The sequence below is a fragment of the Notolepis coatsorum genome, assembly GCF_963971535.1.
Source record: "Notolepis coatsorum genome assembly, chromosome: 1".
In the NCBI taxonomy this organism is placed as follows: Eukaryota; Metazoa; Chordata; class Actinopteri; order Aulopiformes; family Paralepididae; genus Notolepis; species Notolepis coatsorum.
Genome location: NC_140165.1, coordinates 31,670,678 through 31,697,408, shown reverse-complemented (window position 1 = coordinate 31,697,408; position 26,731 = coordinate 31,670,678). Strand labels below are relative to the sequence as shown.

At 44.8% G+C, this 26,731-nt stretch overlaps 1 protein-coding gene across 1 annotated transcript in view; it reads left to right on the top strand.

Annotated features, from left to right (window-relative positions):
* Nucleotides 1–26,731, top strand: part of LOC311229008 (protein mono-ADP-ribosyltransferase PARP14-like) — a gene marked incomplete at its 5' end in the record, with an annotated part of 133,212 nt that overhangs the window by 46,788 nt on the left and 59,693 nt on the right. Inside the window, one exon of the mRNA XM_084314999.1 lies at nt 21,148–21,289. Coding sequence (XP_084171125.1) covers nt 21,148–21,289 — 142 coding nt within the window. The remainder of the gene's footprint in view (nt 1–21,147; nt 21,290–26,731) is intronic.

Here is a 26,731-nt window from a genome sequence, read left to right as displayed (position 1 = left end):
ATGACATACATGACATACAGATAGTCAGTACTGCTACATCTATACATTTATGACATACCAGATTTGCAAATACAGTACTGTTTGTGATACAGAAGGAGTCAAGAAAAGGGAGTATATACATTTGACGTAGAAACTGTACATTGGAGGAGGTTGGGTGGGGGGGGTTGGGTACATTGGGATATTGACAACCATACTGGGTAATTTACATTGGAGGTGGTTGGGGGGGGGGGGGGGGGGGGGGCGGGGGGCACACTGTATAAACAAGTAACACTGTACATTGAGGGGGGGGGGGAGGAGACACTGTACAAACAAACACAATTGTACATTGAACTATTGACAAAACCATACTAGGTAAATGACTGTACATTGGAGGGGGTTGGGTTAGGATATTTACAGGGGCCAGTGTTGAATTGCAGTCTCCCGTAGGTGTCCCTTGAGAGAGGTTTTGAAAGTGGGTAGTGATCCACATTCCTTTACAGCTTTGGGTAGGGCGTTCCACATTGATGTGGCATAATTGCGAAACGTGTTTAGTCCCTTATTTGAGCCGAATCTGGGTTTAACATGATTTGTGGAGCTCCCTCTGGTGTTGTGATCGTGGTATTCACTGACCTTTGGGAAGTATTTTGACATGTACATGGGTACCTTGGTCGTGTAGTGTATCTTGTAGACCAGGCCCATTGCAAGTTGTTGTACTCTGTCGTCTACTCTAAGCCATCCTAGGTTGTCAAAGTGGGCAGGGGTGAGGTGGGTTCTAGGAGTAAGGTCAAGCAGTAGTCTGACCAGTTTGTTTTGAGATGTTTGTAATTTTGTTTTTAGCGCCTTTGAGGTGCTTTGGTACCATGAGGTGCAAGCATAGTCGTAGTACCCCTGAATGAGTGCTCCTGCCAGAGTCTTCAGGGTGTTCTTGTTTACCAGAGAGGAGATCCGGTACAAGAATCGAGTTCGTTGGTTGACTTTTTTTATTACATTGGATGCCATTTTGTCACAGGAGAGATCCTCTAGGATGGAACCCAGGTAGGTAATTTCATCTTTCCTTGTGACAATATTGTCACCCACTGTAACTGAGAAGCCGTCGGTCTTGCTGAGTTTGTTATTTGAACCGAAGAGAATGGACTCTGTTTTGCCCATGTGTAATGATAGTTTGTTATCAGCGAGCCATATGCAGATTCTGCCTAGTTCCGAGCTGAGGGTTTTTTCAACCTGTAACTTGTTCTTGTCAGAGACCAGCAGGGCTGAGTCGTCCGCAAACAGGAACAAGTTGCAGTCACAAGCTGACGACATGTCATTTGCATAAATTAGGAACAGTAGCGGTCCTAGTATGCTTCCTTGTGGAACACCACAGCTCACTGTGAGGGGGGGGGATAGGGTACCGTTTACCTCCACCATCTGTTCCCTCCCCTCAAGGTAGGATTGCATCCAGCTCACTGATAGACTATCAAAACCAATTGCTTTTAGCTTGTCAATCAGAATGGAGTGATTGACCGTGTCAAAGGCCTTTTGTAGGTCCAGCATGACCATGCCGCAGTATTATAATTCATCTGTATCGCAACAGAGTCACGGATCTGGTCGGGGCAGGTATCATTATGTCGGGAAAATCTTTATGAAATAAACAAAAGTGAATTAAGGAATTTAAAACGAAGTTTAGCATATTAAATCGTTTTATAAGCTTATAGCTTTTTTCGTGCTGATTTGAGAGGGTCCAGCTGCAGAGCCGGAGAGCAACTCTCAGGGCCAAGATAGCACTTACACTATTTTGAGAGAGACAGCAGAGAGACAGACAGCAGAGAGACAGACAGACAGACGGACACTGTTCCACTGTGTGTGTGTGTGTGTGTGTGTGTGTGACACTGACTACTAGTCTAATAGTAGAGACTCAGCCCCCCCCCCCCCCTCTGGACCACCTCCTAGTAGAGACTTCTCTAGGAAGAAGACGAAGATGAGGATTAAGGCGAGACACTGCAGGTGAATAGGCAAATATACCTTTTTTGTTGATTTTGAGATTCTGTTATTTTGCTTCCTAAACATGTCTTCTATGAAACTAGTGACAATAAAACGTCAATAACACACATTTAGTAGTTCATTTTGCCTTATTGCATCCATAAATGTCCACATATTTAATGGGGAAGTGCCTCATTTGCATATATAAATAGGGATGGGTATCGTTAGGATTTTATCGATACTACTACTCTTATCGATACTGCTTAACGGTTCGGTACTTTATCGATACTCTTATCGGTTCTTTTAGATTATTATTTAAATATATTTAAATTAAAAAAAAAATTATAAATTATTATTTGAACGGCTTAAGGCTATATCTGTACTTGATATTTGTTTGTTGTGTTGCATATTTGAAATAAACTTCAATCAAATCAAACCCCCGGCCCCCTCTTAAAAAACAAAAACCTGTGTTTAACCTGGCCATCTATAAAACATCATGCTAAAACTGTGAAACAAATGTCCTACTCCCCTAAAGAAAGAAATACATAGCAAACATGACTCAGTTATGCAATAGTGCTGCTGCTTTTTATTTTGTTAAAATCTTTTAGTTAATAAGACTACAAAATGACTACAACGATTTCACGACGTTTTCCTGTCCACGCCGGAAGTGCATCGGATACCTACCTTAACGTTACATTTTCAACAACGGAACAGATTGTTGCTAATTAAACACTTCATGGAAACGGAGTAACGTTAACGCTATGTCGAGTTCATACGTGTAGTGTAGTATGAACTCGGCGAGTCGGCATAACGTTAACGTTAGTCAGTTTCAGTGTTGCTGGATGGTATACTCTATTAGCTCCGTAGCTAACGTAGCTAGCCACGTTAACGTTAAATGTTCAACAACAGAACAGATTGCTGCTAATTAAACACTTCATGGAAACGGATTAACGTTATCGCTATGTCGAGTTCATAAGTGTAGTGTAGTATGAACTCGGCATAACGTTAACGTTAGAGTGTACCATCCAGCAACACTGAAACTGACTACTAGCTCCGTAGCTAACGTAGCTAGCCACGGACAGGCACCTCCAGTCCCTACCCGTGTATGTGTGAGTGGCTCGCGACAAGTGTGTGTAATGGCTTGCTGCGGCTCGCTTCTCGTGCAGAGAGGATCGTTCGCAACTTTTAAATAATAATAATAATAATAATAATTTCTCTAGAGTATCGATAGCAGTACCGAGGACGTCGGAGCTTATAAATACTCCGGTATTTTCTAATATAGTACCGGTTCCCGTTCAAAACCGGGGTCCGGGGGGCATCCCTATATATAAACATAAATTTCAGAAAACTTGTCTCTACTAGGAGGTGGTCCAGAGGGGGGGGGGGGTCTCTACTGGGAGGTGGTCCAGAGGGGGGGGGGGTCTCTACTAGGAGACTAGTGGTCACACACACACACACTGTGGAACAGTGTCTATCTGTCTGTCTGTCTGTCTCTCTGCTGTCTGTCTCTCCGGCTCTGCAGCTGGACCTTGATCAAATAAGCACGGAAAAGCTTTTAAGCTCGTAGCTCCAATTTGGGTCCCAAATTGCGGTACAAATGAGGAGGTGTCTCGGGTAGTGGACTCTAGTTAATATTATGTTCTCTCTGCAATTAGACTGCCCCTCATTCATCCCTATCTGATGCTATCTCTGAAAACAGTTCCTGCGAGCGCAGTCAGTGCACCCCATAACGCTATATATATAAACCTGCATTCATTCGGAGAGAAAGACCTATTCCACATGCTATTTAGGGTTTGACAATAATTACACTAATATCGCTATTTCACAATGAACTATAATGAATTACGGGGGTCATACAGAAGTTCTGTAACAGAACACGGCCAGTGTCTTTATTTCCGCGTTGGAACTAATGCATGTACTGAGGAGCGCTTGTGCGTAGTAACGATATTCTACCACTGGGCGTCAGCTAAGTGTGCTCTGACCTGTGCGTACACATAAGCACAAAGTCAAGTTCAAGTAGAAATTGATGAATCCCACTCTTTGCTTAGAAATGATCGTACGCACAGGGTAAGCACAAATCTGTGCGTAAGACACGTTGATGAATGAGGGCCCTGGTTGTTGGGAGGAGCCCTATATAGTTAAAAGGGGGGGGGAGGTGGTCCCATTTGATAGGTCAAATGGGGGGGGGGGGACACAACATTGGGGAGAAAGGGGAGGGGAATGTCTTTACATGAGAGAGTTGGGGAATCATTCTATTATTCCACAGGCTTGAGGAGCATAAAGTTATCGGTATCTGTGTCAAAAAATCAATATCGTGCATCCCTACTTTAGATGAGGAGTTAAACATCACAGATTTGAGACCCAAAAGAAATTAAATTCGTTTTTTTTTTTATGTTTAGTGATCATTTGTTGCATTTAAACCAAATTGATAGTTTGTTAAGTTCTTCATTTATGACCCTAATGATGGTATCAGGATCTTTGTGAATAGAATACACTTGTGTCATCTGCAAATACAATTTTCGACAGCCTGTCTGAGATGTTAGGGAGGTCATTGATATTGTAACTGAGGGGTACAATTCCCTGACTGTATTGTTAGATATGATATTTAATACCACTACCTCATGTACTTTAACTTCTGGCCACCCAGTACAAGATATAAGTATGATGAACACTTTCCCACCTGATGAAACGAATCCACACAAATGTACCAAATCGAAGGTTTAATACAGCAAAGGGTGTATACAACGATCACTTAATTACATTTATGATTTGAAATATGAAATATGCACTTTTATGGCAAATGAGTATTCGTAGGTAAATCAACATTGAATGTCCAATCTCTGGTTACGCAGGGAGTAAGTATACAACCTGGAATATTTAGGAAACGATAGCGATGGTACTTAGATGATTAGAGCTGGATACACTAAGGGGGGGGGGGGGTCCCGCTGGTTGTAAGACAGTAGGAGGGGGGGGTTAGAGAAGCCGCTGGCGGTATCCCATCTGGCCGACGGTGTCTTGGGAGAATCCAAAGTCTTGGACACGGTGCCCACAGGACCGCAGACGAATACAGCTGGACCCTCTGTGGACGGTAGCTGCCGGTCCACAACGGAGAGACGTGAGGCGACCTCACTGGTGTAGAGCGCCGTCTCACCTGGAGTCCTCTCCGGGGGGTAGTTCCAACACTCCGCAGTGTTGGCCTTTATCCATGGAATAATCAAAGCACACAAAGCATAATCCAAGCCGTGGAAGGCTCGCCGTCGTCCGGGTAGAGTAATCCAATATACAGGTCCAATCGCTCTTGGCCCGGAGCTCCTCGGATGCAAGCGCCACTAGGGGTCTGCCCAGCCTGGTTAAGCGTCCAGATAACGTCAGGAACGATGGGGGTACTGATAACTTTAGAACTCTAACTGAACGATGCACCATACATAAATAGACTATTATTAGCTTAATAGAATACGTCCAACTCGACGGTATAGTGCCAAACTATGACTATTCAACTATTAATCTACACGATATCTCAATGCCTATTCTGGGCCAAGTAGGCCTTACTACACCACACGTGCGTCGTGGGGAGGCTTTGCGTCTGTCACTCTGTTGGAGGGTAAAGAACTGGACTAAAAGAAAGTTCTACTTTACTTGCGCCATATATATATGCGCTATGAACAAATAGTACCATTCGTATTTCGCCCGACATTCCTGCGCGGAACCGGGGCTTGCCACGACATGTTAGGCGGCACGATTGAACTTGGACCTAGGGGTATGGCAACCTGGCGCCAGGTTCTTGTCCAATGGTAGAATGAAACTATTATGGGCTGTTTAGTAGACTAAAGGGATATTCAATGCATATTGTACAAGGAATATACAGGGGATATCAAACGATATACAAATACAATTAAATATATATATATAAATAAATATACATATTCGGTTTAATCTGATCCTTCACAACAGCCGCCCCCTAATTAGTCCCACCTAATTAGCTAAGCAGAGACAGATTAACCGCACTGTCTACCACTCAAGGTCCGCTGTAAGGGTCAGTCAACTCACAAAGTCATAGGGTCATGGTCATCATCGATAGTATCTGGGAGTCGGGGCAGTTCTATGAGCCTCGCCACGGGACGTGTGTAGGTGCGCCCTTGGACGAGTACTTCAGCTGCTCGGACCTTGCCATCGGCACCGGTGATCACTTTGCTTACGCGGCCAGCCGGCCACATAGCTCTGGGTAGTGACTGGTCAATAATCATGACGACTGTTCCTTCTGTCAAATTGTCTCTCTCTTTTACCCACTTCTGGCGGGTCTGTAGAGACGGTAGGTAGTGAAGTAGGAAGCTGCTCCAAAACTTGTCAGCTAGTACTTGGCTGTACCTCCACATTCTTCGGCCGTTCGCTTCTTCGGGCCTGTACATTGTCTGGGGTAGCGCGGGGTCCAGCCGCCCCATTAGGAGTGTGTTGGGGGTGACTGGGTCGACATCTGCTACATCACTGGAGACGTAACCGAGGGGCTTTGAGTTCAATACTCCCTCGATCTCCGTGAGGACTGTCATTAGGACTTCCTCCGCCACAGTCTGGGCTCCAAGTACGGCGTACAGGGCTGTCTTTATAGAACGTACTTCTCGTTCCCAGGTTCCACCGAAGTGGGGTGCGTTCGGGGGATTAAACTGGAAGTCAATCTGGGCTGGAGCGAGGTGGGTCTTAAGTTCTGGGCCCATAGCTTGGAAGCTCTCTCTCAGCTCTCTTTCTCCGCCTTTGAAGTTGGTCCCGTGATCAGACAACAATGTAGACGGTTTTCCTTTCCGTGATGTGAATCTCCGGAAGGCCATAAGGAATGAGTCTGTGCTCATGGTCGGAAGGAGCTCGATATGTATCGCTCTGGTGGTCATGCATTTGAATACAATACCCCACCGCTTCTCGGTGCCTCTTCCTCTCTTTATATACAACGGGCCAAAGCAGTCCATGCCTGTGGAGTGGAATGGCTTGTCGCCGATTCGGAGGCGACGGGGGTAAGTCAGCCATCCGTGGTATGCTGGGCTGCGCGCGCCACTTACGGCAGTCTAGACAGGTTCGCTGGAAGCGCCGTACTGCTTCTCTCCCTTGCAATATCCAATAACGACGTCTGATCTCCGCGAAGACTCTCTCTGCTCCTGCGTGGTGTACATCCGCGTCGTATTTCTTTATGATCAGCTCTGTGACCTTGTGTCGGCTGTTCAAGACGATCGGGTGCTTAATGTCATCTGGTAGATCGGGGGCTCTCCGCAGGCGACCACCCACTCTGATGAGATTATGGGCGTCACTCTCTGGTGCCAGGTGAATCAGTCTGCTGTCTGATGGGACGGGGTTTCCTCCCTGTAGACAGTCTAGCTCATCGGGGAACGAGTCTCTCTGGGCTCGTTGTAGTAGGAGAAGTTCTGCTTCTTCGTAGTCAGCTGCTGACATGTCAGTGGTGGACTGAATCTCTGGGTGGTGCCGCAGGAATGTTCTTTGCTGCGCACTCTCTAGGGTAATGCAGTCATCTATGTTGGGGTCTGTGGAGGCGACAGTGCTCAGTCCACAGAACATAGGTTTCTTGTTCTCAGCCTCCTCGTTACTTGCTTCCCTCGGGGTGGGCGTAGGCCAATCTCCTTCCGGGAGCTTGAGGAATGCTGGTCCGTCACTGTAGATGTTGCGACGGGTTAGGTCATCCAGAGACATTCCCCGGGTGATGACGTCAGCTGGGTTGTGTTTGGTGTCCACATACCGCCAGCTTGCTTCTTCTGTTAACTCTTGAATCTCGGTGACTCTGACTCCCACGAAGACTTTGTATCTGCATGAATCGGATTTGATCCATGTGAGTACTGTCGTGGAATCTGACCACAAGATTGTTCTATGCACCGGGATGGTGAGTTCACGTTGGATTAACGTGGCTAGATGCGCTCCTGCGAGGGCTGCGCAGAGCTCTAGACGTGGGATAGATTGTTGCTTACGTGGGGCTATTCTTGAGCGGGCCAGGATGAAAGCAGTGTGTATCTTTCCTCCCATCTCTTGGGCACGCAAGTAGGCCACCGATCCGTAGGCTACTTCGGAGGCGTCGCTGAAGACGTGTAGCTCAATCTCGCATGTCTCTGGCCTCACTGTGGATGGGAAGTAGCTGCGGCGTATATTGACACCTGGGAGTGAGCGGAGTTCCGTCTCCCACTCTCTCCATGTTGAGGCAAGGTGTGCGGGTATTGGGTCGTCCCAGCCCTGGTCCTTGTCCCATAGTGCTCGTACAATCATCTTTGCCCTGGTGGTGTAAGGTAGAATACATCCCAACGGGTCATATTGTCTGGCGAGTGTTCTGTACACACTCCGTCTGGTGGTCGGTATCGCCGCCGACCTTCCCTGCTCTGGAGCCAAGGGTTTGTGTCTATAGTGGAGCGAGTCTGTTTTGAAGCGCCAGACTAGTCCTAGTGTCATTTCTTGGGCTTCTCCTGGGATTGTCGCCATCCAGGTCTCGCTGCTGGCAGCCTTGTCCGCGGAGGAGAGGCTGCGCAATACGTGCGGGTCACTGCTGGCCCACTGCCTGAGATCAAAGCCGCCTTTGATCAGGGAGGCGCGTAACTTGATTAGGAGAGCCTCGGCTTCTTCTTGAGTCGAGACGCTTTGTAAACAGTTGTCCACGTAGAAACTGTTCTTCACACTGTGTTGGACCTCTTCATCTGCTGCTGGGTCCTCTGTGACGTGTTTCTGTAGTGCAAATGTAGCACAGCACGGGCTGCATGTGGTTCCGAAGGGGAGTACTTCCCACTGGTAGATGGATGGGTTCTCATCTCCGATCTTCTCTCTCCATAGGAACCGTAGCAGAGGCTTGTCCTCCTCTACTAGTCTCACCTGTAAGAACATCCCTTTGATATCCCCGCTTATAGCCACCTTGTCCTGGCGGAAGCGCAGTAGCACGCCTAGTAGGGAGGGGCCGAGTGTGGGGCCGGGCAAGAGCTCTTTATTCAGATTTTGGGATCCGATCTGGTAGCTGCAGTTAAACACAATGCGATCCTTGCCGTTGTGATGGACCTTGTGATGCGGCACGTACCATGATTCGGTCGTCTGATCGGCCTCTTTAATGTCAATCTTTGTTACGTGTCCCGCTGTGATTAGCTTCTCAATCTCAGCTCGGTACACACTCTCTTGAGCGGGGTCTTTGGCTAGGCGCCGCTCTGTGTTCAGTAGATAGCGCTCCGTGGCGTCTTTCTTTGCGTGAAAGGTGGGCATTCCCTCTCGCCTCAGGAGTGGAGTTGCGTATCTCATCACTCCGCCGACTGTGACTCTCTTTGTCCCCTGCTCGAGTAGGTTGATGGCGTAAATGTCTTCTTTAGAGCGAATATCTTTCTTTTCGTTCTTAAAGGGCATTGTCTCTAGGGTCCATAGCCTCTCGACATGCTGCAGGAGAGTGGTGTCTTCTTCTGTCGTTCTGGAGTGGAAGCAGCTAGTGGCTGCTGTTCGGTTGAGAGATTTAGCGAGGGGGCCTTGTAGGGTCCACCCTAGGCGGGTCTCGACTGCTGCAGGACAGCCTCGGGGGCCTGTATGGACCCGGTCAATCGGGACTATGAGTTCTGCATGGTCGGAGCCTATCAACAGGGTCGGGGTAGCGCCGTCTATGAGCGGGATAGGTAATTGGCGCAGGTGCACATATTTATCCATCAACTTGGTGACAGGGTAGGTGTACTGCGATAGTCCTATTTCTTGGCTGGTGAAAGCATTTGTGATCTTGTACCGTCGCTCTGGCTGCCCGTTGGCTGCGATGGTGAAGGAGACATTCTCGCCCTTTATCGTCTTTAAATCTCTTCTTATTGTCCGAATCGTCATTTCGTTCTTGCTCCCCCGCAGTCCCAACTGGGTCGCAGCGGAGGCGAGCAGAAGGGTCTTCTCTGACCCGTCATCAAGGACGGCGTAAGTGTCCATGACTTTATCTTGGTAGCTCAATGTCACACGGACTACCTTTAAGAGCACTTGGGCTCCGCTGCTGCTGGCGGGGTCAATGTACATGACACTTGCCTTGGTGCCGCTCCGTGGTGCAGGTATAGGCCGTCTTCCGTTATTTCGTGTAGTATATCTAGATGGGCTCCATCGCACCGGCTGCACCTTTTCTTTAGGCGGCATTCGGCTGCCATGTGGGGCCGCGCACATCGATAACAGCGCCGGTTGGACTTTATCCATTGACTCACTTCTTCTGCATTCATCTTTGTGAATAGGTCACATTGTGACAGCCAGTGTTCTTTCTCACAGTAGGGACACGCTATCTTCCACTTCTCTTTTCTCGAGGGGGTGCTGTGACTCTTACTGCTCGGTACTGACTCTGATTGGTGCATGACAGTCACCGATCTTCTTCCATCATTTATTCTCCTGGGTCCCTCTCTGGAGCTTGGCGTGCTCCGCCCGAAGGTGTCCAGTCGTAAGCTGCTGACTTCTCTCGCCAGGAAGTCGGCTAGATCAAGGAGGGATGGCTCGGGGCCGTTGGGATCCCGGTAATCCCTCTGCCGCCTAAAGCGCTCCTGTCTTGCGGGTGGCAGCTTCTCCAAAATCCTCTCGACGTTAGAGTTGGCGTATAGCTCATGCATGCCCTTCTCCCGTTGCGCTCCCAGCATCCCTACCAGGGACTGCACTTTGATTGACAGGTCGTCTAGTGAGCGATTGTCTGTGGCTGGGGGTAGGCGGTCAATATGCCTTATCTCCTGGATTACGTAATCCCATATACGTCCATATCTCTGATCCAGCGCTGCAAGGGCCGCTGTGTATGGGGTCGAAGAGGTAGCATAGGCTAGCGCTATATTGTGCGCTCGCGGTACTTTCAGGTGCTTCAGTAATATTGCATACTTGTGGCGTTCATCAGCGACATCCACCATCATTGTCTCTAAGCACATCCGGAGCTCCGTGTACTGTGCTCGACTCTCATAGGCGAAGTCTGGGAATGACGGTGTGGCATTGTATGACGCCGTGGATGGCTGATACATCGGCGAGCGTTGGGGGAGAGACCTCCTGGGCGAGTCCCCTCTTGCGCCTCGCTGTGGGCTGGTACTGGCAGGGTACCATGGCCCGCTGGTCCAGGTGCTGTTCCTCGGGGCTGGTCGTGCGTCGTGCTCACCCGTGAATAGAGTCGGGGTCTGTAGCGCAGCGCCGCGGGGGTATAGCCTGGACTGTATGGGACCTCCTGGTCCGGTGGAGTACTGTGCTGTCGTCGGGCTTGGTTCTCCTCCTCTCCCTCTTCTTCCTCTATCAGATCTTCCAGATCCTGTAATCGTTTATTTAGCTTCTCCGCAGTGTATGCCGCTCCTTCCTTGTAGCTGGGTCTCGCTTGGACCGGTCTGTGAAGGGGGTCTGCGGGGGGTATAGGCTCGGTCTGTTGGTCAAGTTCAGGGTCGCTTGCTCGTTGTGGTGACGCTGCCCTTGACTGTTGTCTCGACGAGTTCCTTGAACCCCTGGCGGAGGGAGAGGGTGTTGCCTTGCGGATCAGCTGCTCCATTAGCTGCGCTTGTAGCTTGTCGCGCTCGGCTTGTATTCTGTCGCGCTCGGCTTCGCGCTGGATGAGAGCGAGTTTGCGCTCTGCGTCTCTTTGGGCACCGGCAGCGGCACGCTGGGTGTCTGCTCGGTCTCTTGCCATATTCTCTTCCATCTGAAGGCGTCTCATCTCCAGGCGTATGCGCTCTTCTTCGCTCCGTTGTTGCGCTTGAAGTTGTTCGCGCTCGCTAAGTGTCTGTGCTTGGAGACGATCGCGTTCGGTAGAGGCTGTCAGGCTGACGAGGAACGCCTGTTGTAGTATCCTCTCCGCTTCGTTGGGGGAAGGCGGTAGTGGAGGTGAGCCGCTCCTGCGTGAGCCGCTCCTGGGGGTACTCGTTGGGGACTCCTGGAGCTCTAGTTCCTCGGCGCTCTCCTCTTCTTCCGTGCAGAGTTCTCTCTCTGTAGGGTTGTCTTCCTCCCGGGGCTGGTCGGGGACTACTTCTTGGGTAGTGGCGGGGGGTAAAGGCATGTCAATTCCCTCCTGGTCCCCACCGTGAGCTTGGTCAGTTACATTAGGACCTACTAGGGCCTCTGTGGTCGGGGAAACCTGGTCGTTAAGGTCAGACATAATTTTACTTTCTACTTCTACCGCGTTTACCGTTTGTCGAAGGCTAGGTAGTTGACTGACAGTGTAAGCCTCTAAGTACTGAGGTGTCTGTCGTCTGCGCCGCGAGCGTTCTAGGTTAGGAGGATCGTTTCGTGGAGTGTTCATCATAGGCCATTTCGATATTAATAACACTATATTAATATTACACTAGTTACCCTCCGGCTCGAAGGACCAATTGTAACTGAGGGGTACAATTCCCTGACTGTATTGTTAGATATGATATTTAATACCACTACCTCATGTACTTTAACTTCTGGCCACCCAGTACAAGATATAAGTATGATGAACACTTTCCCACCTGATGAAACGAATCCACACAAATGTACCAAATCGAAGGTTTAATACAGCAAAGGGTGTATACAACGATCACTTAATTACATTTATGATTTGAAATATGAAATATGCACTTTTATGGCAAATGAGTATTCGTAGGTAAATCAACATTGAATGTCCAATCTCTGGTTACGCAGGGAGTAAGTATACAACCTGGAATATTTAGGAAACTATAGCGATGGTACTTAGATGATTAGAGCTGGATACACTAAGGGGGGGGGGGGGTCCCGCTGGTTGTAAGACAGTAGGAGGGGGGGGGTTAGAGAAGCCGCTGGCGGTATCCCATCTGGCCGAGGGTGTCTTGGGAGAATCCAAAGTCTTGGACACGGTGCCCACAGAACCTCGGACCGCAGACGAATACAGCTGGACCCTCTGTGGACGGTAGCTGCCGGTCCACAACGGAGAGACGTGAGGCGACCTCACTGGTGTAGAGCGCCGTCTCACCTGGAGTCCTCTCCGGGGGGTAGTTCCAACACTCCGCAGTGTTGGCCTTTATCCATGGAATAATCAAAGCACACAAAGCATAATCCAAGCCGTGGAAGGCTCGCCGTCGTCCGGGTAGAGTAATCCAATATACAGGTCCAGTCGCTCTTGGCCCGGAGCTCCTCGGATGCAAGCGCCACTAGGGGTCTGCCCAGCCTGGTTAAGCGTCCAGATAACGTCAGGAACGATGGGGGTACTGATAACTTTAGAACTCTAACTGAACGATGCACCATACATAAATAGACTATTATTAGCTTAATAGAATACGTCCAACTCGACGGTATAGTGCCAAACTATGACTATTCAACTATTAATCTACACGATATCTCAATGCCTATTCTGGGCCAAGTAGTCCTTACTACACCACACGTGCGTCGTGGGGAGGCTTTGCGTCTGTCACTCTGTTGGAGGGTAAAGAACTGGACTAAAAGAAAGTTCTACTTTACTTGCGCCATATATATATGCGCTATGAACAAATAGTACCATTCGTATTTCGCCCGACATATTCCTGCGCGGAACCGGGGCTTGCCACGACATGTTAGGCGGCACGATTGAACTTGGACCTAGGGGTATGGCAACCTGGCGCCAGGTTCTCGTCCAATGGTAGAATGAAACTATTATGGGCTGTTTAGTAGACTAAAGGGATATTCAATGCATATTGTACAAGGAATATACAGGGGATATCAAACGATATACAAATACAATTAAATATATATATATAAATAAATATACATATTCGGTTTAATCTGATCCTTCACAACAGATATATAACAAAAATAACAAAGGCCCAATAATTGAACCTTGGGGCAGACCACAAAGTAAAGGAAGAAAATGAGAATTGATCCCATTATAGGATACAGACTGATGTCTATCTTTAAGGTAACTGGTGAACCATAGCAGTGCATTGTTTTTTATTCCAAGATGTGAGAGCTTCTTCAGGAGGATATGGTGATTGACTGTATCAAATGCCTTTGATAAGTCTCAAAAAATACCTATAGTGTTTTCCTTTCTGTCTTTAGCTTTGTATATTTCATTAATTAGATGAGAAAAAAGTGTTTAGGTAAAGTCAGATGTGTTTGGGTCCATGTTGCATAGGGTGACCATATTGTGATTTCCAAAAAAGAGGACACTGCCCCCAGCCTCAAGATACTTGAATGATACTTGAAGTTTACTCAAAGATGCCTTATAAGTTTAATATATTTAAAGTATGCCTCCTCTGTATGGCAATTATTATTTTATATAACAAAATAATATCTCTCTATAGCCAAAGTTACTCAACATGCTTTATTATGCCTAAAGTAATCTCCCTGACAAATCTCAAAAAAATAACTTAAAGGGGACATGCATTGCTATTCCTTTCACTATTTGGGCAATTTTACACAATTCCTGTGAGTCTATGGAACACATCTGTAAAGTTTTTTTTCAAAATAATTCATTGTTTTATATTTTTAATCAAGTACTCTAAAGCTAAATATTTCCACTTTTTAAGATTTCAAGCTGTTTTGTGCTGGGCTCCGCCCATAAGCGCTTTGAGTGACAGTCGCCCACAGTCTGCGACCGGCAGACAGAGAGAGCGATAGAAAGATTGAGAGGGATACTAATTAATTTCACCGGGGGGGGCCATAATCCCACGGGACAATGCATTGGTAACTTGTTTCAAATGACAATATATACCCGTGTGAATATTATTGCACGGATCGGAATATGGGCGTGGGAGCGTGCGCAACGATATTTTGACAGTGATATGAGAGTGCTCCCGACTGCGGGGGAGAAGCTCCATCCCCACCCACGCGCACACACATTTACACACACTCCCGCGCGGTCGGGAGGTTGTGTGTGTCCCTCTCTCTATCTCTCTCTCTCCCTATCTATCTCTCTCTCTCTCTCTCTCTCTCTCTCTCTCTCTCCCTCTCTCGCTCGCTCGTTCTCTGCTGTCTGTCGGCACCCGCGCACGTTTGACGAAGTAATTCCACTCGCTCTGTTGTTGAGCGAATTGTTGATCGTGGGCGGTGACTACAACCAGTGCCTTATTCACGTCATCAGAATGGCTTAGTTGAGTGAGGGAAGATCTCGTGAACTCGAGACTAGACTGATGAGTCCAAATGATAATTAGAGACACAGACCACATTGATATAATCCCCCATTGCTAGGAAACAATGCTAAACACTGGAAAAGGCCATTTATAAGACACAGGACCTTTAAATAACTACCTATAACAAAATAATAGCTCTTTTCAAGTCTTACTGGACAAAATAAATAACAAAAAGAATATTAATTAATGTTCTAAATAATACATCTTCTGTATTAGAAAATCCAGCTTTAAAAAAATATATCTTTATCTTTCCAATGTAATGTAAATGATAAAACGGTAACCTCACAAAGATACAAATTTAAAAGTGCACTATGCAGTTTCGGATTTTTGTTTACATTTGCATAACTTGCAATTAGAGTACAAAATGAATTTATTACACACGTAATCCTTAGAATGATTGTATCATAAGCATTTTATCTCATCATAAATCAAACCAAAACATAATTTTGAGGCATCAGAATAGTTTTAAATAATTTTCTTTCTCTGTATAGCTGCATACTTCAATCAATTTGGTCAACTTTGCCATCAAACTATTTATTTTTAATGTTTTTCTGTGTCCATGTGAGCTTTGAGATCTCCTTTATTAGACACAGAAACATATGGTCAAGCTTTGCACGCGTTGCACGCCTCCCATTTGTCTCGAATGGGACGGTACATTTTCATTGTGAGCAGAATCAACGCTGCTCCGTTTGTGAGTAGAATCAAATCTGTCCGCTTCCTCCTCTGTTTGCGTGTGATGTGTGGAGCCGGCCACAAAGCGGTCTTCTCAGGGATTACGTCACACACAACAGAGTACCATAGTATTCTGTGCAATGCGCCAGTCAATTTAAATACACGCATAATGTCCTGTGAAAAACAATTTCACAGACATTTTCATGAATTTAGAGAAAAAACCTTGATGCCCCGGACATAGCATGGAAAGAGGACGTTTGGTCACCCTAATGTTGCACAACTCAGTTAGCCACAACATCCGTATCAATAGCTTATGAGCGTTATGCAAAGTGGGCGAAATGTTGTTGGTACAATTTGTAAATAAACAAACGCAAAGCATTGTTTTTATCTTTTAGATAAGGCTAAGCTAGCTGTATTTTCCAACACAAACCATTGGGCCTCATTCAACAATACTCTCTTATTATTTTTCTTATATTCTTGCTTACAATAAGAAAAGCCATCGCCACATTCATCAAGCCGTTCTTAATGTCGAAATCTGTGCGTACCCAGGAGATTTGCATGATGAATCCCACTCATTCTTAAACTCAAGCGCGTTCGCGCGAAAATTAATTTGCATACAGACACGCCCACCATCTTCTTATAAGGCGAATGAGGCGTGTGTAAAACAACCGAGTTTCGCCATCTGATCCCTGTCTGATATACTCAACAGGAAGCGCTTTGCGATCTCAAAATGACACACACACACACACGTCTCACGACTTGCGACTCAGTGCATGTGTGTGTGTTCCTGTGGGTCGCTCATCGCATGTGTGTGTGTTAATCTGATGACAAATAAAGACTTATACTTGTACTTATACGTATATACGTACTGTATAGTGCGAAATAAATCGTTCCAGCAAAGTAGGCTTTGTCAATACTGAACGACTGGCTGCACGCTTGTCAAGAACCAATCGCGGCGCGCAGTATACTGATATATATATGCCGCTGATCCATATGCTCTCTGGCTCGCTGATAACAAACTATCATTACACCTGGGTAAAACAGAGTCCATTCTCTTCGGATCAAATAACAAACTCAGCAAGACGGACGGCTTCTCAGTTACAGTGGGTGACAATATTGTCACAAGGAAAGATGAAATTACATACCTAGGTTCCATCCTAGAGGCAAATCTTTCCTGTGACAAAATGGCATCCAAGGTAATAAAAAAAGTCAACCAACAAACTAGATTCTTGTACCGGATCGCCTCTCTGGTAAACAAGAATACCCTGAAGACTCTGGCAGGAGCACTCATTCAAGGGTACTACGACTATGCTTGCACCTCATGGTACCAAAGCACCTCAAAGGCGCTAAAAACAAGATTACAAACATCACAAAACAAACTGGTCAGACTACTACTTGACCTTACTCCTAGAACCCACCTCACCCCTGCCCACTTTGACTACCTAGGATGGCTTAGAGTAGACGACAGAGTACAGCAACTTGCAATGGGCCTGGTCTACAAGATACACTACACGACCAAGGTACCCATGTATATGTCAAAATACTTCCCAAAGGTCAGTGAATACCACGACCACAACACCAGAGGAAGCACAACAAATCATGTTAAACCCAGATTCGGCTCAAACAAGGGACTAAACACGTTTAGCAATTATGCCACAACAATGTGGAACGCCCTAGCCAAAGCTGTAAAGGAATGTGAATCCCTACCCACATTCAAAACCGCTCTTAACACTTTGAGCGACAGAGGTTAATTCCGTATTAGTCCCTTGAATGCCCAAATTCGCTCCAATGTTAACTTAATATCGCCTAATCTATGTTTTAAATTGTGGCTATGTGTCTAATCTGCCCATCGCTTATCAAAGACTCATTTTCCAGTCAACATTGTCAAGGCAGATTGTTTTTTTATCGCTTCATTTCCGTTTGATAGCATTTTGAAAATCACTCTGTTTCGCGGAAAAAGCAACCCATTCTATGATAATCGTCTTTTACTGGAATATTCCAGAACGTTGTCATTTGTCGGCCTATTTATGAATCGTTTTCAAATAAACGCTAGATGATCGATAGTATATGTGTGCGCATGCACTCTCGTGCCGCAAGCTGAAAATCGATTCTCCTAGTTACTGACCGCTCGCACAGCCAAACAGCCATATCACGTAATCACATAAAAGCTTATATCTCCATGAAAACGAGTCTGATTATCCTAAGACTGATGACATAGATTCCTTACCTGACATCAGATGGTATCCAAATGGTATATTCCCATTCCTGATCACCATTCGAAAAAATCGATAATTGTATTGATCAACCGTGTATACAGTAGAACACATAATCCCTGTGGCTCAGCGGCTCCAGAATGAACTCTGGTAGACCCCAGTTACATCAGTGAGAAGTAAAATGTGGAGTCAGAAATCTTTTCTCCCATTCACTTTCATTGAGTCCAATCCAAAAGGGTGATTTACCATCTGGGAGACGATAGGGGGCGCTTTTTTCACATCTGAGCGCCGGGGGTGCCTGGAACTCCAACGGTAGGCTCGCTTGATGCAATATGATTTCAGATCGCTAATAAAAAAAGAAAATACGAATAAAACGAATATTCTCGTGATGGGCATTCAACCCGCGGGGGGTAAACCCGAGAAATCTCGGGCGTGGCATCCAAAGTGTTAAAGAGCACCTATGGGAGGCTGCAATTCGAAACTGGCCACCGTAAATGTCCAAACCCCCCACCCCCACCTAATAGACAGTCCCCTCCCCACCGTATGTATATATTCTCTCCCCACCGTATGTATATTTCTCTCCCACCCATCCCCTCCTAATGTACAGTCTCCTCCCCACCGTATGTATATATTCTCTCCCCACCGTATTTCTCTACCACCCACCCACCCCCCCCTAATGTACAGTCTCATCCCCATCATATGTATATACTCTCTGTCAGGATCTATGGGTAACAGTACTGTATATTTGCATATCATATAGGTCACAAATGTAACAGTACTATATACAGTACCTGTATGTCATGTATGTCCCTATGCCATAAATGTCATATATGTTGTGTATGTCATAAATGTCACTATGAATTGAAAATGGGGGACCCTGATGTAAACAAGACAAACGTCTTTCTCTGGTCTGCATCCCCTTAACAATTGTGTGTATTGAGCCGTACTGTATTGTACCCATTCTGCAATCTGTTAAATAAAATGTCCATTCATTCATTCACTCTCCTTTCAGAGAGAGATGACAGGTGACAGATCTGTTATTTCCGAACCGGATCTGTCACCTGTCATCTCTCTCTGAAATGTCTGTGGCTAAAACTCAGAGTGCGCTCAGAACTTTAGGTGTGGAGCAGAGTTTTGATTGATTTAATTTTTTTTATCCACTTTTTCTCCCCATTTTTCTATTTTTCTCCTATCCCAATTTCGTATGTCCAATTCATCCCTCCCCTGTCTTGAACGTTGCTGGACTATGCCTCCCACTGGTCGGCTGTAGTGAGGATAGAAGCCTTGCATCACGTGTCCCCTCCGGTACACGAGGAGGCAGCCTGTCGCATCTTTTCACCGCAGCAGCTCGAACTCTCAGTGGCGAGGAGTAACGCGTGGGAGGCTCACGCTGCCCCCGATACTTCCTGTTTCCGCCGCACCGGCGTCACCCAACCGACCTGTAGGAGTCGCTGTCCACAACGTCCAATCCCCACCCACCGGCTTTCCCACCCAACACTGCCAATTGTGTTAGTATGACGGCCGGCCAAGCCGGTAGCAACGCCGAGAGCTGGGCTCGATACCAGCATCTCCTGCGTTAGTGGCGAGCGCCTTGCCCACTGCGCCACTCAGCCGCCTTGAGTTTTGATTGATTGATTGAAAATGTTATTAACAGATTGCAGAATTGGTACAATACAGTACAGCTCAATACACACAATTGTTAAGGGGATGCAGACCAGAGAAAGACTTTCATCTTGTTTACATCAGCGTCCCCCATTTTCAATTCATCGTAACATATATGACATACATGACATACAGGTAGACAGTACTGCAACATCTATACAGAGAAGAGAAGAGAGGAGAGGAGAGGTTGTAAATATGCGTTATATGCGTACGGCCTGGGCAGCCAGCATCTAACTGTTCTAACAGCAATATATAATCCATTTCAGAAGCAGAACACACGCAATAAGTTATAATAATAATAATAATAATTATTGAAAAGTTCTGCACAGGTTTATAAAGTCGTATTTGGGGGTACTGTATTTGGGGGCAATTTACCAATGGTTTGCTTTCAACCCATGAACTCCTTCCTCTCACCATTTATTATATATTTTTTAATTTTATCTACTAAAACTGTATTGTATTATATTGTTTGTTTTGTCTTTGAGAATTAGGAAAAGCGCTATATAAATATTATGTATTATTATTATTATTATGAATGGTAGGCTTTTTTTAAATGTTTCTCATCTGGGTAAGAGTTTCTTATCGGGGTAAGAGTGCTCTCGACCACTTAGAATTTGGTCTTGCCTGAGAGAAAAGCAACAATAAGAAAACATTGCTGAATCCCAGGTAAGAACAAAATAAGAGGAAATGCTAGTTAAGAACGAAATCTGTTCTTATATCGCTTCATGAATGAGGCCCATTGTTTTTATCTTTTAGATAAGGCTAAGCTAGCTGTATTCCAACACAAACCATTGGGCCTCATGCATGAAGCGATATAAGAACAGATTTCATTCTTAACTAGCATTTCCTCTTACTTTGTTCTTACCTGGGATTCAGCAAAGTTTTCTTATTGTTGCTTTTTTCTCAGGCAAGAACAAATTATAAGAGTGGTCGAGAGCACTCTTACCGAAATAAGAAATTCTTACCCAAAAAAATAAATAAAAAAAAAGCCTACCATTGGTTAATTGCTCCCAAATACGACTTAAAAAATACAGAACTTTTCAATAATAATAATAATAATAATAATTATTATAACTTATTACATGCCGTTTTCACATTCGCCGAAATGCTTGATTGTGATTGGTCAATAGCCCCTGACAGCGGTGAATTATTTTTCGATAACTAACCGCTGCCATGGGCAACGCGCAATAATAACCGGTGATTATTGGCAATAATGACCGCTGTTCGCAGCTGGAGCAATCAAGCCCACTGACACACTGCATCAGTGCAATCAGTCCACACACAATGTGGCGGTGGCTTTTCTTATTGTTCTCTTAACAGACAGGTAAGCAAGAATATAAGAAAAATAATAAGAGTATTGTTGAATGAGGCCCAAATTGTTTTTATCTTTTTAATAACGCTAAGCTAGCTGTATTCCAACGCAAAAAACCTTGGTAACATTAGTGTTCTATCCATAGAATCCTCTTACCCTCGCATGCTCCAGCTTCCACTGTACACATAGTGGTAGTAGTCATCACTACTACGAGTGGATGAACACGTATCAATGTTTAAACAGTAGCAGCAAAGTCGAGGCTCTGTGCTGTGTTGCCGTTACATATGTGAGTTGGTGATGGCAGACGTGTCTCTGCTTCTACCTCCAGGCTTTCACGGATGAATTCACAACATCAAGTGGTCCAAAACCAACTACATGTACCACACCACCAACTACCACACCACCAACTACCACACCACCAACTACCACACCACCAACTACCACACCACCAACTACCACACAGAGTAAAGGTGAGCTACTGTGAATTTGATCTTTCATCTACTCTTATGAAATTAAAATAAAACTTGCCATGGATTAAATATTGACGTTATTAAACTGTATTTTCTTTCATGTTGACCAACTGTAAGTAATAATCTTAACCACTACACTAAACCAATTGATATATGACACAATAGTGATTCTACCTATTAGTTCACGAATACCTTTACATTTGTTGTTGATGCTTTGTTTGTTTTGTTTGTTCATTATTGTAATTTTCTTTTAATTTAAAATAAAATAAAATACAACACAAACAACATTCATGAAGAATGAAACAAGAAAAAAAGGGGGGCGTTCATCATTCCTCTCTCTATATATACTGTATCACACAGTCGCACAAAGTCTGGCCTCATGGATCTCATCAACTCCCACCATCTCCTCGTCTCAATACATACATCTCCTCGTCTCAATACATACGTCAACCTTTCCATCACATCAGGGGCGTCGTTTTGGTATGGCAAGGTATGGCACTCGCCATACCTTGGCAAATTTTAATTTAATTTTTTTCTTTTTTTTTTTTTTATTACAATTTATGTTGATTTAGAATTCGAATGTCAACATTATGAACGAAGCTTCGAACTATTCGGTACAGCCCTAGCATGTTTTGATATGGTCAATTATCTCACTTTTACTAGGTGACTTTTACTGTGACTAACTGAAATATGCCACAAAAAAATGGACATACAGAAGTTTTTTTGTCAAAGGTCAGCAGAGACAAGTGATACAGGGACACAGGTAAGGTCTTACAATGGCTTAGTGATTACCGTAATTCCTCTAATAGTAACCGGTATTCAATTAAAAACCGGGTCTCTATTAATGACCGGGTGCGCTGTTGAGCTAAGCAATTATAAGCCGGCCTCCTAATACAAGCCGGGTGGTTTCATGTATATGCTGGCCTGGCTGTGCAGTAAATACCATATAATGGTATGATGTTAATGTTTACCAAGAGAGTAAGCCTACCTCAGAATTGTATAAAACGAAATTATTATTATTATTATTATTATTATTATTATTGTTCTGAAGGATCAGATTAAACCGAATATATATATTTATTTATATATATATATTTAATTGTATTTGTATATCCCCTGATATCCCCTGTATATTCCTTGTACAATATGCATTGAATATCCCTTCTAGTCTACTGAACATCCCATAATAGTCTCCATTCTACCATTGGACGAGACCTTGGTGCCAGGTCGCCATACCCCTCAGACCAGGTTCAATCGTACCGCTCAACATGTATGGACAAGTCCTAGTTCCGCGTAGGAATATGTCTACCGCACCACTAATGGTACTATTTGTTCATAGTGCGTATATATACTGCGCTATTAAAGTAGAGCTTTCTTTTAGTCCAGTTCCTTACCCTCCAACAGAGTGACAGACGCAAAAGCCTCCCCGCGAACCACGTGTGGGCAGTAAGGCCAATTCGGCCCAGTATCGGCATTGAGACATCGTGTATATTAATATTTGAATAGTCATATTTGGCACTATATCGTCGAGTTGGACGTATTCTATTAAGCTAATAATAGTCTATTCATATGTAGTGCCTCGTGCGGTAAGAGTTCTATAGTAATCAGCACCCCCATCGTTTCGGGCATCAGCTGGACGCTTATCCAGGGTGGTTGACCCCACGTGAAGCTGCACCCGAGGAGCTCCAGGCCAAAGAGCGAGTGGACCTGTATATTGGATTATTCTACCGACGACGGCTAGCCTTCCCCGGCTTGGATTATGCTTTGAGTACTTTGATTATTCTATGGATAAAGGCCAACACTGCGGTGTGTTGGAAATACCCCCCCCGGAGAGGACGACAGGTGAGAAGACGCTCTACACGACGAGGTCGCCTCACGTCTCTCCATCGTGGACCGGAGGACGCCGGCCACAGAGAGTCCAACTGCTTTCATCTGTGGATCGAGGATCGCTGGGCACCGGGTCGCACGACTGTGGGCTCTCCCAGGATACCCTCGGCCAGACGGGATACAGCCAGACTCTACCCCCCCCCCCCCCCCTCCAGCTGTCCTACAAGCAGTCGGAACCTTCCCCTAGTGTATCCAGCTATATAATCATTCAAGTATCATTGCTATTGTTCCCTAAATATTCCAGGTTGTATATTTGCTTCCTGCGCAATCAGAGATTGGACATTCGATATTGATCTACCTACGAATACTCATTTGCCATAAAAGTGCATACTATTTCAAATCATAAATGTAATTAAGTGATCGTTGTACATACCTTTTGCTATGTATTATTATTAAACGCAGACTTTCGACTTGGTACATTTGTGTTGGATCCGTTTCATCAGGTGGGAGTGTTTATCATAATTATTTATACCTAGTACTGGGTGGCCAGAGTCTAAAGTACAAGAGGTAGTGGTAGTAAGTATCATATCTAACAATACAGTCAGGGAATTGTACCCCTCAGTTACAATTATTATTATTATTATTATTATTATTATTATTATTATTATTATTATTATTATTATTATTATTATTATTATTATTATTATTATTATTATTATTATTATTATTATTATTATTATACCAGTATTGTGATTGCACTATTTCACTTTATTTTACCTTTTTTGACCACCTGTAATTGCACTGTTTACTACCGTATTTCATACAGTACTTGGTTTCAATAAATGAACCCAGTACATTTTACTGGGTTCAAACTGACACAAAATGTTGATTTATTCATTATGATCCGTTTGAAAATTAGAAATATAGGCCTCTCTCTTATACATGCCTCCTCCTAATACAAGCCTGGTATCAGCTACAGTTGAAACAAATACAAGCCGGGGTTACTATTAGAGGAATTACGGTATAACAGTGCAGTTCAGCATTCAGTAACCCATACTTTTTGTGAACGTGTTTTTGATACTACATTCTGTTGAACACACACCTCAAAACCGTACCTAAGGAAAATTGGCTCAATTGCAAGAAAAATAATAGACAGTTATGATATTACATTCTGCATAATTTGTATGCAAAATATTGTGGTTCCCTGCTTTAGTCTGTTGACACATTTCTATACTAAAATTGCTTGTGTAGTCCTGTGGCATACCTAAATGTCATATAAGTGAATTGTATAGAAACAACTCACCAAAACTGACTATTGCACAACTGATTTGACAACAAAAATCCACCAAGGAGGGGGGGAAACCCCCTTACCCCCACCCCCCCCCTCCTCGCCATACCTTGGCTTTTACTGAAACGACGCCACTGCATGCATCACATAGAGCTCATAGATCACCTCTCCTCATACCTCTCCCTCTCTAGTCTCTACATCAACCTCTCCATCATATATCTCATGGATCACCTCTCCTTTCCAAAGACCAGATATGGGACATGCATACACAGAAAGGGAGAATGGCTTATTGCAGAATTAATGTTTTTAGAATATTTCAGCTAATGAAGTTAAATGTTTATTATTATCAACTATCCAGTTCGTTTTTATAGTGTAACGTTTTGCTACTTAAATGTGCATTAAACGTACAATAGAGATAGGGAGAGAGCGAGACAGGCTCAGTCCCCCCCCCCTTTCCTCACTATTGGAACTCCGCTGTTTTCTATGTGTCTGTGAGCAGGGTTAGCTAGCATAGCTTAGCTTAGTTAGCGTTATCAGCTAACGTTAGTTTAGGTTTTTACCGCAACGTGGGCATACACTATCCCCCCCCCTCACAGTGAGCTGTGGTGTTCCACAAGGAAGCATACTAGGACCGCTACTATTCCTAATTTATGCAAATGACATGTCGTCAGCTTGTGACTGCAACTTGTTCCTGTTTGCGGACGACTCAGCCCTGCTGGTCTCTGACAAGAACAAGTTACAGGTTGAAAAAGCCCTCAGCTCGGAACTAGGCAAAATCTGCATATGGCTCGCCGACAACAAACTATCATTACACATGGGCAAAACAGAGTCCATTCTCTTCGGTTCAAATAACAAACTCAGCAAGACCGACGGCTTCTCGGTTACAGTGGGTGACAATATTATCACAAGGAAAGATGAAATTACCTACCTGGGTTCCATCCTAGAGGCTAATCTTTCCTGTGACAAAATGGCATCCAATGTAATAAAAAAAGTCAACCAACGAACGCGATTCTTGTACCGGATCTCCGCTCTGGTAAACAAGAATACCCTGAAGACTCTAGCAGGAGCACTCATTCAAGGGTACTACGACTATGCTTGCACCTCATGGTACCAAAGCACCTCAAAGGCACTAAAAAACAAATTACAAACATCTCAAAACAAGCTAGTCAGACTACTACTTGACCTGACTCCTAGAACCCACCTCACCCCTGCCCACTTTGACAACCTAGGATGGCTTAGAGTAGACGACAGAGTACAGCAACTTGCAATGGGCCTGGTCTACAAGATACACTACGCGACCAAGGTACCCATGTACATGTCAAAATACTTCCCAAAGGTCAGTGAATACCACGATCACAACACCAGAGGGAGCTCCACAAATCATGTAAAACCCAGATTCGGATCAAACAAGGGACTAAACACGTTTCGCAATTATGCCACATCAATGTGGAACGCCCTGCCTAAAGCTGTAAAGGAATGTGGATCACTACCCACCTTCAAAAACACTCTCAAAAAACACCTACGTGAGACTGCAATTCGAAACCGGCCCCTACAAATGTCCTAACCTAGTTGTACAGTAAATGACCAAGTAAGGCTTTGTAAATATTCTAATGTACAGTGTAAAATGTGTGTGTGTCCCCTTCCCAACCCCCCCCCCCCCACCTCCAATGTACAGCCCTCACCCAACCCACCCAACCCCACCCCACCCAACCAACCTCCTCCAATGTACAGTTTCTATGCCAAATGTATATACACTCCTTTTCTGGACACTTTTGTATCACAAACAGTACTGTATTTGCAAATCTGATATGTCATAAATGTATAGATGTAGCAGTACTGTCTATCTGTATGTCATGTATGTCATATATGTTATGATGAATTGCAAATTGGGGGACCCTGATGTAAACAAGTCGAAAGTCTTTCTCTGGTCTGCATCCCCTTAACAATTGTATGTATTGAGCTGTACTGTACTGTACCCATTCTGCAATCTGTTAATAAACTTTTCAATCAATCAATCAATCATACAGGAATGGTCAGGATGCAAAGCTTAACGCATTGGACTCGCGTAGTTTTCACTGCACACTGTGCACAGAGAAACAGCACAGAGAAAAGAAAGCAGATAATTATTTGGGCTCGCAAAATGCAACCGAATAGGCTAGGGCTGGGTGATGTGGCCAAAAATGTTATCACGATAACGATATGATAATGTTATCATATCACTCGATATCGATAATTATCGATATTGTTATCAGTATTAAAAAAATATAAAAAAAAATTTAAACAACAAATGTATGTTTATTTTGCAGCAATTCTTTGTCGTTGCCGCC